We start from the raw sequence: 14,656 nt of genomic DNA, 5'->3' as shown, positions 1-14,656 counted from the left end.
AGATCCAAATATATATATATATATATATATATATATATATATATATATATATATATATATTAAGATTGTAACTGAAAAAAGTCATCTCCAAGCCAGCAAAAACTCAGAGCACAATAAGCACACTCCAATGTAAATAAATGAGGGACAAGAATACACGAGGAAGAGGAAAAATTAATATAAAATTAAGGTCAACCTAAAATCCTGTGTAACAATAGCTTACAATTTGGAAACAATAAAAGTGCCCCAATATACTGATGTTATATGGAAAGAAGAAATTAGGATAACTTTTAAACTTTCTAAATTAAATATCCACCTTTTAATTCTAGAGTAACCCTAAGGGAATTAAGAGTCCTAATAATTAGCTACAGAGGTTGGGGCAGGATAGAATACAGTAAGCAAAAGTACGGCTGCAGAGATGGCTCACAATCATCTGTACCTCCTGTCCTAGGTGGTCTGATGCCATCTCCTGAACTCCATGGCACCAGGTGCATGTGCGATGCACTTACATACAGGAAAAATATTCATACACATGAAATAAAAGTATTTTAAAGAAATGAGCAGCAGTGTTTCAATCAATTCCAAAGATTAGAGAGAAGGAATGGAAGGGACTCAGGAGTCTAAATAAGATGGTAGAGTTCTGTTGGGGTCTCCCACCTCCACTAATCACTCTCCCTCAAAACACCAGCCCTCTACAGGCGCATAGGCATACCAGAGAGTTGCTGTGTTTCCACTGCCTACCAAGAGGACCACCTCAGATCTCCCAGAATGCAGCGTCCTTGGACCGCCTATGTCAACGGGCACTGGTCCCTGCCTCGATCCTTGGAACCGCCTATGATCCCTTGGACCCGCCTACGATGGGACCGCCACTGGCTACTTCAAAGACTTAAGGGCGGGCTGGGATTTTTTCATGTCACTTAAACAGAGTCTGGTTATTAAAAATTGAGCCTTGACTAGTGTGACATTGCCTAGGCTCAATTTCCTTTCCCAGCCTATTCCCATTTAGGATATTCCCGCCCTTCAGGACGGACCTAGACCGGAGTGTTTCCGCAGGCGGGAACACTCAGAGTTCAATTCCAATGTTGCACATTAGCACTCACAATTACTATAACCAGACTAAATTATTTGTTTAATAGACAAAGATTATCAGAATAAATAAGGAAAAATTCATGTGTGAACTGTTTGCATAAAATGTTCCTAGCTGAGTGTGGTGATGTACACCTTTAATCTAAGCACTTGAGCGGCAGAGGCAGGTGCATCTCTGTGAGTTTGAGGTCAGCTTGATCTACATAGTGAGTTCCTGGCTATATAGACAAATCCTGTCTCAAAACAAAACAAAAAAAGGTATTCCTAAAATATAAATGTATGAAAAGTTTAATAAACTAATGGGAAATATAAGTACTTGTTTAAAAGATAGTATTACAAATTTTCAAGATGAAAAATTTCTGGAGGTTATGATACACAATAATATGAACATACTTAGTACTTGAATAGTAAACTTAGATGTAGGTAAAACTGTTAAGTTTAAAATTATGTACATGATATAACATTTGGTGCACGCCTTAGAGGCAGGTGGATTTCTGAGTTCGAGGCTAGCCTCGTCTACAGAGTGAGTTCCAGGACAGCCAGGGCTACACAGGGAAACCCTGTCTCGAAAAAACCAAAAAAAGGAAAAAAACAAAAAAACAAAAAAAAATTTTTAAAGGACTGAAAAAGTTACACTAAATTAACATGGCAAGAAATTGGTGTTGATTAAATATTACTATTTTAACGTGATTTTTTAAGTGTATATAATTTTAATATTCCAATCATAAGTATATATAGAGTTACAGAAGCCTTTATATTGATAACATGTTTAAGCACTAGAAATGAATTTCTAAACTTAAATGTATTTAGTAACATAGTTTCAAAGTATTTGAATTGAGAAATATTCAATGAACTTTTCAATGAAAATATTCACCATCAAGCTATTATAAAAACATGTATCTTAAGAAATAAAAGGTCAAGTGATCATCATTCTGGATACAGAACATATGAACAGTGTAACTGATAAGCTTAACCTGGAGGATTCTATAAAACACAGCAGTGGAAAGTGGAGCACACACATTCCTCTGAAAACTGCATAGGTCATTCATCAGGAGTGGCTGCAGTAAAGGCCACCAAGTCTCAACACACTTTGATAAGTCACCATCATGCCAACTACATTTTCTGATCATAATGAATGGAAAAATCGGCCACAGTTTCTGAACATTTACAAACCAGCATAAGCAGATATTAACCTGAAAATTATATGAGGTATAGATAGCTTTAGAGACGTTGCTTCATTCAGTTAGCTGAAACTTAGGAAACTCAGTAAATCAACCCCCATTTCTGACCTGAATTTAGAAACAAGTAAGAGATGACTCAAAAACTCAACAACAACAACAAAATGATAACTTTTCCTGGAAATTAAATTACCATTTTATTTTAAAAGGTTTTGGTAGAACATGGATTAGGGTCTGGTCCGAGCTGAGATCACAACCTGAGACTGGAGATGATATTCACAGGGGCTATGTCGCCTCCTCCTTCCAGCTCACTCCACAGTCAAGAGGAAGCCAACATGCTCGCCCCACACAATAGACAAATCCAAAGAGAGGCCAGATGTACACATGTCCAGTTGATATACTCCAAACCCACTAATCAGACTAGTCCTGAGGGAAGGTATGTGTGGTAAAGAGCTGGAAGAACTTTGTTTTTTCTGCATACCTTCCCCATAGACACACAGGAGATGGTTGCTGAGGGCCTCCCTAACACTAAGGAGAATTTTGTGATTTTTATGCTGGTTAGAGTGAAGAATACAAAGAAAAGACATTTCTCGTCACCATTACCTCCTTCTTGGAGCTGGGCTGTGATGTTGAGTTCACACTGCATTTTAGCCTTCATAACAAGAACAATCTGCTCTTCTATAGTGACGGTGCCATCAGAATCCAGCTGTGGAAGCAAAGGACATGCCATCATTCCCCATCATCTTAAAGGCAGGATAATGCTCTCCTTATTTCATTCCCAATCAAGCTGACTGGAACATTCCCCCATCAGGATACACTATTGTAACTGGAATATCCACTGTCTTCCACTGGCTCATGAACTGAACGCTAGGTCCCAAATGATGGTCCTACTTGGGGCCATTTTAGAACCTAGAAGATGGGGTAGAGATGTAAGAATTAAGTGGTCAACCAGGGTGGGTCCTTAGGAGTATATTATCTATGGCCACTTCCTAACTCATCCCTGCTTCCTAGTTGGCCATGAAGTGAAGAACATGTCACTGCCACCACATGGTTGTGCTGTCACGCTGTCTTGCCAGATTGCACAGGGGTCAAGCAACCATACAGAACAAATGATTTAAGACCGCGAGCCAAACTAAGTCAGTCTTCCCTTCAGTTTGTTCTGTCTGCTGTTTGATTACAGTAATAAGAAGATAACTAATTCACATAGCAACTTTTTTTTTGATAATTTTAAATGTACCACCAGAAAATGTAAGGGAACTCTAAACTGTGATTAGCTGATTACATTAAAAATAATGTAACTAACATCGGGCGTGGTGGCGCACCCCTTTAATCCTGGCACTCGGGAGGCAGAGGCAGGCAGATTTCTAAGTTTGAGGCCAACCTGGTCTACAAAAAAAAAAAAGAAAGAAAGAAAGAAAAAGAAAAGAAAAGAAAAAAATGTAACTAGAAGAAATAGCAAACCATGAAAATACCTAGCATTTTATCAAGACATAACACATTACTAATTCTTTCACAACATGACAGTTAGGTTACACAGAAATAGAAGACTAAATTTAGCACTATCATAAAAATTACCAATAAAACCTGGACACAACATGCAACATGACTTTAGGTTTATTTATCAGTGAAAGAAATAGGTTACTCTAAATGATCTCCATCTATCCCCTTGCCTTAAAACTGGGGAGTTTATAATGGTAAGATATACACCCATATATCAACTATCCATTTCATCAGCATTTATTAGTTTTATATAAGAATAACATGCTTTATGAAGGAAGAAGAGAACATTACATCAAGGACATGGAGCACCTTTGCACAAGTGTCGTTCCTTACCTTAGAGCGGTGTGAAAATGGTAGTGTAGCTAAAACACAGGAGCAAAGCTTCCTCCTCAGTGTCTGTTACTCCAGAAGCAACCATGGCACACACAACAAAGAACTACATTTAATAAAACAGTCACTTGTGACTTGAAATAAAATTGAATTCCAATGTCAGAGACCTAAAGTCTCAGAGAAACCCTGATTTGATAGCTCTTAATGTTCTCTTAGGCTTCCATACTTCCTCATTTTTAATTATCTTCACAGTTTTGAGAAGCACTGATCGGGCATTTTACATAGAGTCCTTAGTTATGATGTATCCTGCCTTTTGATTGAGACTGGCTTGAAGTAGAAACGGAAGACCACAGAGTGAGGCACTATCCATGAAGCACCATCGCAACAGCACCTGGAGTCGATACGCTTCATGGCTGATGTTAACCTAACTCTTGCTTTAGATCCTCATTCAAACGTTAAAAATGTAAAACTCTTTACTAGATCTCAGCGTGTATGCAGAAGTAGGCTGTAGGTCATATTTGGATGTCAGACTATAGTTTGTCACTTTATGTTTAAGTGAATGAAGTTTCTGAAATAAAGTTTGAGAACTGAAATGATATCAACTCAAAATAACCTACTGTAATGGGGATAATTATAAGGAAATATGCACTGCCTTCACTGCCTGGTGAAAGATGCAAAACATATAAGAAAATAAATAGTACAGTGGCTATTGCCTAGGGAAGAGTTAGGGGAATGCTTTAGGGCATGCAGCTGTATAAGATGTACTACACTGTCACCATTTATATCAAAAATGTAATCTGTAGTGAATGCTCCTTTGATTTTGATTTTAGTTGTGAAATTACTCAAGGTAGCTAATTGGATAAAATTTATAAGTAAAACGTTTTCAGTACTAGAACACTTCAGAAATGTGAAAATGATACATGTTCAAATGCATCAATACTTTATATTCTCCATGTAAATTATTTTCAAAATTAGTATATCAACAATAATGCTGCTATTTGAGTGTGGCTCATACACTACTGAACTCCATGCTGACCTAATTTACTTCACCATTTGTAAGTGCTGGTTTCTTGGATACCCTCACTTCTAAAGACCCAATTTTTCTTTCTGCACACCAGTGATATCTGACTGGATCCAAAGGCTGTGAGCTGATGGTTTAGATCTTAAAGTTTCCATAACAATTACTTCTCCGCAGCTACATCTGGAACAGTGTTGGCAGCATTACAGAGTAGCAACAGCTCAATGGCCCTCAGTTCATTTGGAACATAAGCTAACAATTTCAAGTTGTCAGCCTTTTACAAACAGCCTCTCTCTCTTCCTCTCTCTCTTCCTCCCTCTCTTCCTCTCTCTCTTCCTCTTCCTCTTCCTCTCTCTCTCTCTCTCAATCTCTCTCTCTCTCTCTCTCCCTCTTCCTCTTTGTGTGTGTGTGTGTATCTGTGTGCATGAGAGAGAGATGTAATATATAAAATCTTATGTATCATATAACTGAAAGTATATATTAGCTTAATATGAATGTAGATAATAAATGGGGATGTAAACCATTTTTGTCTTGAAATCAGATTTAGGCAAAAAAAAAAAAAAAAAATGTATGGGTAACCCAAAGAAATCTGAGTCCCTTATTATGTCAGAGCTTAAAACCTTCTACTGTTGCTCTGGGAAGACAAGAAATGCAGTTGTCAGACACATGCCTGTTGGAAAGACATGGACTCCCAGAAGGACTTTGTGGAGCTCCTTCTGTTATCCAGGGTGATTCCTGATATGCTTTACTACCGTGGAGTTCATTCCATGTGGAAATGACTATCAGTCAATAGGTACAAATGACATTGGCCTAATTTGAGACATGACAAATTGTCAAGGAAATCATTTCCTTCAGGCAGTTAACAGACAGAATCTGAGATTACAGAATCAGAGTGTGGGCCAAATTATAGATGGGCACATAATAGCATCAATGGCCAATGGCCAAGCCATTTGTCACTAGTGCTACCCTGAAGCAACACATCTGCCACAGCGCACAGTTGCGCCATCCTAGGGGAAAGCAGAGACTAGGAAAACTAACATGGCTAATATCAATCATCAGTGAGAGGGACAATTTTGAACAGAAGCAATGAGATAAAATCATTATTACTAATATAGTCACCAAACTATAAACTTGTATATGACAATGGAAACTCTATATACCCACCGTAGTAGCAACTCTGCATGTCGATTAAGAACACAAGGAAAACTTAACATGAGACCTAGACAATTAAATAGTTTTCCACAGCCTTTCAAAAAGATGAACCCAGTCAGGCTAGAGAGATCACTAAAAGTTCTTGCTAGGCCATTGTGGTGACTGAGTTTGAATACCAGCACCCAGGCAACAAGCGAGGTACCCTAAAAGGGAGGTGTCCTAGTCACACGTGCAGCCACCGCTCTCCATGGGAAAGGGGGGGGGGCTTGCTGGCTTTTGACTCAGGAGAAACAATGAAAGGCCTAAGTCTAAAGAGAAACTCTGCTTCAAATAAAATGTATAGAATCATAGAGAGGGACAGTTGACATCTACGGGTGTAGCCAGAGTCATGCATCTGCACACACATGTTGGCATACACTCAACAAAGACACACACACACACACACACACACACACACACATACACACATTAGAGAGAGAGAGAGTAAATAAGTACATAAAGTACATAGATTTTTTTTTTAATGCTAAACCCAGGAATGAAGCCTTAGTTTCCTCCTTTTCCAACATAAAGATATGACTATCAGCCTTTGTGAGAGAAAGGAAAGAAACCAACAAGAAATTATTCTTAGAGTAGATCAGATGCCTGAGCAATTTAGTCAACAGTTCCGAGAAAAAGTTGAAGGCTTCTAAAAGAGAACATCTGTGTGTCATCCGCAAAGTCAGATCCAAATGAGGGTAAAACGTTACTCTGGACAAGATTGTGTGGTAGGAGTGTAATTTGTGACCCAGACTTTTATAGAGACTGAGGGACAACACACAAGAGGTAGCAATTTGAGAATAAGACATGTGTTTGTTTCATCTCCCCTCCTACTAAACTGTCATCACTCCGAATTTGTTTATAGCACTGACTCAAATTTAGAAGCATCTCTTTAAAAATATTAAACATGAAATGGCAAACATGGTCCAGTGTTTGACTTTGTCTCCAGGGATTCTCCCAGACTGAAGCATGAGAAGCACTGGGGCACCTGCCCAGTTGAACTGTCATGAGTTGGCATTCGTATTTTGATTAGGAAGGTTCTCTCAGTTTTCTAGCATCTATACAAAGAGCAAATATGATATTGTTTTTGAGGTAAAATTGTGCTTGTTGTACACTCAACTAGGTGACATGAAGAAAATCCTTAGCAAGTCTAACTGAATTTGTTAAGTCGAATGGGCTCACAGAGTGAGAGACTATGGACCTAGCAATGGGGGAATCGTTTTGTAAACATCAGTGTACCCCTACTCCACCACATGCCCTTTCTGCTAAACAAGATTCTGAATTTTCTGCTTATGATTCCGAATTTTCCTTGACAAAAGAGGGAAGTCAATTGTTATGGTTGGTTTTAATAGAAACCTGCCAGAAATTAGAATCCCCTTGGTAAGGAACCTTCGGTGGAGACTTGTCCTGGGTGCCTTAACTGACATGAGAAGCCTTGCCCAAATTGTGGGTGGCACCTTCTGATACCCGTCAGATAGTCAGGGTATGGTCAAAGGAAGGTGTAGCTGCTTGTATTTTGAATGCTAATTATATCCCCCACCCTCACTCCCACCCCCCAAAAAGTGTTTGCTGGAGAGAGCCTTCATATAACTTCCGAGAACCTGTCCCCAGTTGGTTCTGATTGGTAAATAAAGATGCCAGCAGTCAATAGCTGGAGAGGACAGACAGAGGTGGGATTTTAGGTTTCCTGGGCTTGGGACTGGCAGAAAAAGGCCTTGCTTTAGGAAAGTGTGGAGATAGGAGAGACACAGAGGTGTAGAGACTCAAGGAGAGCACCCTGGGCTCTGGGCCAAGAAAGCAAGGGCCACAGGGCTGCACAAATGGATCCTGAGCAGCCAAGATGGAGCCAAGGATTAATAAGTAGTAACTCAGAATTATCCATGGGAGGTAGACTCTAGCAGCATAGAGGCTAGGCAGTGTACTGCTTATTAAAATATAAAGACTATGCGTGTGCCTTTCATTCAGGAGCATAGACCATTGAGGCAGGTAGCCTGTTGCACCTTGCTTGGCCTGCCCTGCCACAGCTCAGTTGACTTAGCCTGATGTTGGTGACAATGAGTCTTTTGCTGATATCAGAGCCAGTGTTTCCAGGCTTCTATCAGAGAGTAAGGGACAAGGGACTCCCTGTGAACCTTTCAAGTTCTCAACACCAGATTGGAACTGACGAGGTGTCTGGCCTCAAGGACCAGGCAAGGAACCAGGTTCTTGACCTCTCGGGGTATAATTTAGCCAGCCATACCTGCTTTTTTTTTTTTTTTTTTAAGCATAAACTGACTTTTAAAATTCTTGAATAGGAAACAGGGAGTGGTGGTGCATGCCTTTTATCTCAGCACTCAGGAGACAGATGCAGGTGGATCTACAGAATGGCCAGCCTGGTCTACAGAGTGAGTTCCAGGACAGCCAAGGCTACCCAGAAAAACCCTGTCTCAAATAAATAAATAAATAAATAAATAAGCCAAACAAATCTAATGCTTTTGGTTCTGTTCCTCTCAACAACTCTGATTCACATCATATTAATTAAATACTCTTAATAACACATATTATAACAGGCATAAGTAATATGGTTTAAGGATTCAGTTGCTATCAGAAAGAAATCTGGTTCTAGAGAGGCATTAGGAATAAGAGGAGAAAATCACAGATAGAGGGACTGGCCTCACAAGTTCTCTCCGGTGTCAGTTCAAAAGCTGCAGCAGCTCCTGATCACATCTAGAGGCAATAGCAATCCATTCACCATGTTACTGAGGCGAGCCTGGCTAATCCAACTGGGAGAGAAGAAAGAGCTGATTCTGTGGTTTTCTTCCTGTTCGCACATTCTTAAACTTAAGACTCTCACATTCTGTACATAAATGATATTATCACCTCCATTTCCCAGTGGAGGAAATGAAGCTCAAAAGGAAAAATGAAACGTCACTTGAGAGAGAGACAGAGAGACAGAGAGAGACAGAGAGAGAGAGAGANGAGAGAGAGAGAGAGAGAGAGAGAGAGAGAGAGAGAGAGAGAGAGAGAGAGAGAGAGAGAGAGAGAGAGAGAGAGAGAGAGACTTACTGATCCAGAGAGGTGACAAGAAAAGGAAAGAGGAGAAGAAAAGACAAACCAGTGTCCTAGCTGATGACCAGCTCAGCTGAGGCCAGGAAAGTAAACAGAGTGTGTGGGAGTTGCCTGAGATTGTTATACATTTATTTCCAAAGAACTGAGAAAAGAGCTCAGAAATTTAAAAAAAAAAAAAAACAAAAACAAAAACAAAAACAAAACTTGATAAATTGCCAAGAAAATTCAAAGTGTAAACTCCCTTCCATCTCTGTGCCTCTGGGCTACTAGGCTGTAGAGACAGCTCAGAGTTAGCATAGCCATTGAGAAATCCACCAGACTCAACCCTCCAGGGACACAGGTCTTCCTTGTAAATAAAAACAAAAAACAAAAAAAAAACCACAAAAACAAAACCCACAACTCTCCCCTGCTTAGCTGCTGTGAGACTTGAAGCAATCTGAACAGTGGTGAGATAATCAACAGTCAGCCACGCTTCTGCTAGATTTTGCTAAAAAGAGTCCCTTAGCTGCCCAGGTCCTAGGGCTCTCCTCATGGTTCTATCCACCAGTAATGGCTCCTTGGTACTTCCATCTCTTACAATGCACAGTGCACAGTGACCAAATGCTGATTTGTCTGCCCTCTTCCTTATTTCCCACTCACATTTCACTATCCCCTGTGTGTTATGTGAGACACATATTTTTATCTGAACGAGTTTACAGAGCATGTATTAGTGCTTTGCATTATACACGTTTTAACATATGTAAATGGTATTTCCTCATTCTCCCATGGCTTCTCTGTCATCTTGTCCTGCTTTGTGATCTCATCATGCTGGTGAGGCCATATTTAACCCATTGCTTCTTGCTGTATACAGTACCCCATTATGAACATTCAGGCTGTGCCCAATTCTATAGCAGCACAGACCGGCTTTGGTGCTCCTTGTAGACCAAGGCGAGAAATTCTACGGGCTACAACATCTCAGGAGTGAGCCTTACAGGACAAAGGGAGTGTGTGTTCATAAATTAGCTGAGCTGTGCCACCTTGACCTCCGCAGTGGGAGCACCCAGCAGGGGATGGGAGCTCTGAAAGCCAAAGCCAGAGTGTAAACCCTATGCTTTAATGGCAGCTATCTGCATTTGTACATTCTCTGACATTTCTTAGCCCACTTTCCTCATGTATAAAAATGTAAGTAATGACAGCTCCTATCTCATGGAGTTCTTGCGGGAATTAAATGGGAAACCGAAGTGCTTTAGCACATTCTTAGGCATTTAATGACTGAGTGAGTGGAGTCCTGGGGTACTGTGTTTGACTTGCCAGGAGACTGCGTCTTCAGGGTAGGTCAGTAGAGTTCACAGACCTCTGCCTCACTGCACAGAAGGGAACAATTAAAGTGGAGGGACCAGGTCTGTGCTCAAAGATTTACTGCAGAGAGATCCAAATGCAGCGCTCCAGGTTCCCCAAGCTGTTCTCCCTCCAGCCAACGCCCTGAGAGTGACCACAGCAGTGCTAGCGCCCCATCCAGAGTGGCCACAGGGAAGCCGAATCAGCAAATCGGTCTCTGCTCGCACCGTGTACTGTGCAGGGTGACACACTTCCTTCCACGGAATGAGCTGTGTCTGGAGTTTTGTCTAGACTGAGATCTTTTATATCCACATCCTAGAATGCACACCGTGTACCAGTCTAACCTAGAGCTAGCATCACACGTGTGAACTCTCTCCTGTTCCTGGTCCTCTTATCCTCCACAGACATCACTCCGTCCCTCAACAAACCTCTTACACCCCTAACTCCATCTCAAAATCTCTTTCCTGGTAGCTCACTGGCACAGTAGAGGAAACACAAAGTCTATTTATATGATAGTCCTGGTGTCGCGTCATGTCCTGGCTTTAAGACACGTGCTGCCAGACTCTGTAAATGACATCAGGGGTATGAGTGCATGGAGAATGAATGGTGCCTTCAGACAAGGCTAATTCTTCACAAAACCCATAGCGATCTTTATAAGAGTTGGTGGGCACTGGTCCATGTTATCTATTTTGTGATGTGAACCAATGTCGATTGGTAATTAAACATCTATTCTATACCAGTTCATTCTTTTCAGATGATTCTTATTTGGTATTTTTTTAATATCTTATAATTTTTAAATATATGTATAGCTAGAAATATATTTATCACCCACTTTTTCATAAACACCTTGTCTCCAATCCTTTAGCTAATAGAACCAACAGGTAGCACTTGGATAAATAATACCCACAATGCATTTCAGCTCTATAATTCTTCCAATTAACTAATGAAATTTCAGAATATATAATAACCACAAAATAATAAACTGAGAATTACCAATTTTTTATTCAAAAATAGTCCAATATAATTCTTTTTAAGATGAAAACCTGAAAGTCAGATGATGTATAAATATGTTTAAAACTACAGTTTTTCTTTAAAGATTAAAATTTTAATATATATAATCACACTGCAGGTTATTAATTCCTACACACACACACACACACACACACACACACACACACTGAGAGGGTGAGAGGGAAAGAAATGGAAGAAAAAAAGACATGAAAATCAGTGTTAAAAAATAATTACCAACCAGGAGGAATTTCAACGCCCAAAGACATCTGGCAGTATCTGCGAATATTTACTACTGTCAGGGCCAAGGGGGTGCCACTGGCCTCTAGTGGACAGAGTACAGAGACTCTGCTGAATGTCCTGTCACTACAGGAGACAATCCCAAAAGAAATGGGTATGTGGCTGGAAAAGGCTCTAGTGCCCATGCTGAAGACCCTACTTGTTTTATTGAAAGCAAAAGGCAATTGGAACAATCCACTCTTGACTTCACAGTAATTTGTTTCTTTATTGTGCTAAATAATATCTCTAATTTCTTGAAAGGAACCTTAGAACACTGAGTGAAAAGAACTGGTCAGAGCAGATCAGCCCCTTACACAAGGAGATAGAGGTTTTAACATAGTATCCAAGGACCTCATACGACAGAAATGTAGATGGTACCTTGGAGATCATCTAGTACTCTAATGGAAATGTACCACCCAGTCTAGAAGTCTTTCCCCCATACCTGCTTATTCCTTCTATAAATTTGGAAACTTCTTTTGAACTTAAGAGAACATATTTTTAAGTGTCCATTGTATGATACCCTACTCATTCTTTTTTCATAGCACAATAAGTCTACATGAAATGGCCTGATCCTGCTAAGTAAGATTAGCATGTCTCAGGAAAGATATTTCCTATAAATACCTTCTGATTTTATGTTGTTACGACTATGGAAGATTGAATATTTTTAACAGTATCTTTTGAATAACTAAAATTTAATTTGGTCATTTAAAGGTCTAAGATATCAAAGTACCACCGGAACATATTCATGGGTGCCTTTAACTTTGTGGAAGTTTTTTAAAAAACCAATTGAATCTTTATTTGACGGTCAATGTGCGCCCTCTACCGAACAGGACATATATAACCTCGGATATGTCTTAAATCATACGACTCGAACCACACAACAAACACTACTGCAAGCATCTTTCTAGTTCGTTTGAAAAATAAATAAATAAAACTATAAACCTTACATATTCTTTGACTTAAAAAAAAATGAAGATGAACTGTTCCGTGCACATTAAAGAGACCTACTATGAAAGAACTCCCAGAAAACCCCTAAGCGACAGTGGCAATAAGAAAATTACAACCACTGCTATTCAACGTTTAAGACCCGAGCTGTATTTAACACGGTTATTTATTCGGTATAGCTCCTTTGCTTAAATACGCGCTTCTGTATCAGAGAGAGAAACAGTTACACTTTTACACTGTATCATCGATTCTAGAAGTTTTAAGCTCTCAAACACGATGGTGAATTGTCAACAAACAAAACCCACTGTGGTGGTTGAAGCGAGTACCCCGGGGATTATCAGGAAGAACAAAGTTCTTCCCCCTCCAGCTGTGCATTCCCTTATCCCCGAACACCAGGAAGCTGGTCCAACTGCCCGGAGCTGGGACCTCCCGCCTGAAGAGAATGTGGACAGACCGGTGCAGTGCTGCGCGCCCTGGGCTTGCTTCTCTGGCTGGGGAAGCAGGCTCTGATGTCCCAGCTCTTACCTGCGCTCTAACCAGGAGACAGCTTCTGAGAATCAGCCATCCACAGATGTAGGGGAAAGTCTCTAGCCAGGTCATGTCCAAAAACCGCCCGAGGCACAAGCCGTCTGTATCCCAGACTCGCTTACTTGTCCAGTATGGACTAAACTTGTGATGGGGAGCGAGGCACCGCTGGGCAGCTGGGGCGTGGGAGGCACTAGCCAGGTCGCTCGGTGGTCTGGCTGCCTGCAGCCCAGAGTCTGGGAACCCCGTCCTGAGGGCTCTGGGTGGTCCCGCCTTCTACCGAGGACAGCTGCAGGGAGGGGGCGGAGGACGCGAGTGCGTCCTTTGCCAGTCACTCAGTCCGGGAGCTCAGATGCCATGCGATCCCGAAGCAGGGCTGCAGCCAGGCTTGACTCTCTGTGTCTGCTTCACTGCACTGGGTTCTGAGTCCCCAAGCCATCTCTGGGAATGCCCTAAGTCCTCAGAGGAATGGCCCAAAACTTTCCTCCCGCCCTGATACACACTGACCATCTGCCACCAAGATGCCAGTGTGATAAAGGCTTCCTGAGACCTGTAGGGTCAATCTCTGCAGCTACCCACAGCACAAGTTCTCTGATGCATTTTCTCCTCACTACAACGATAAGGCAGATATGGGAGGGGTGTGTGTGTGTGTGTGTGTGTGTGTGTGTGTGTGTGTGTCACACAAATTACTAATGAGAAATAGCATTTTGATGACAAAAGGACTCAGTCCTGTGGAAGCTCAAAGTCCCAAAAGAAATATTTCAGTTAATTTCTAGCAACGTTTTGTTGGTTCTTTGCTTGCTTGCTTGCTTGCTTGGTTTTATTTTTCGGTTTTGGGTTATTGTTTGCCTTTGTTTTGCATTTTGGGAGTTTTGTCTCTAAAGACAACGTTCTGATCAGGACAGACTGGTGCAGTAATATGTAGCTCCTGTCCTTCAAGCTCACCTAAGCACTGATGGTTGCTCAAACACAGGGTTTTGTGTTGATCATCTGGTTTTGCCTTCAATCCTTTTAATGCAGCTCTTAGAAAGGCATGCTCAAAATGAAAGCTTATAGCAAATACTCCAAAACCATGAGCTTCTTGTTAAACCCTCTTCCTGTACTCTCGCTTGCTTTGATAGTAATTTTGTTCTACCAAGTTGACGGTCAAGGCACTGGCAGAGCATGGTCTGCCTGCCCCTTCTTCTCACTGTAACCTCCCATGGCAGGCTCTGATCCCTGGTCAGGGTACTGCTAC

At 41.0% G+C, this 14,656-nt stretch overlaps 1 protein-coding gene across 1 annotated transcript in view; it reads right to left on the bottom strand.

The window, feature by feature from the left end:
- Positions 1-13,494, bottom strand: part of Pth2r (parathyroid hormone 2 receptor) — an 86,589-nt gene extending 73,095 nt beyond the window's left edge. The window contains 2 exon segments of the mRNA XM_021198532.1: positions 2,865-2,967; positions 13,420-13,494. Coding sequence (XP_021054191.1) covers positions 2,865-2,967; positions 13,420-13,494 — 178 coding nt within the window.
- Between the last annotated feature and the right edge of the window lie 1,162 nt (positions 13,495-14,656).

The sequence above is a fragment of the Mus pahari genome, chromosome 5 (genome assembly GCF_900095145.1).
Source record: "Mus pahari chromosome 5, PAHARI_EIJ_v1.1, whole genome shotgun sequence".
In the NCBI taxonomy this organism is placed as follows: domain Eukaryota; kingdom Metazoa; phylum Chordata; class Mammalia; order Rodentia; family Muridae; genus Mus; species Mus pahari.
This window is presented reverse-complemented; position numbering and strand designations above follow the sequence as displayed.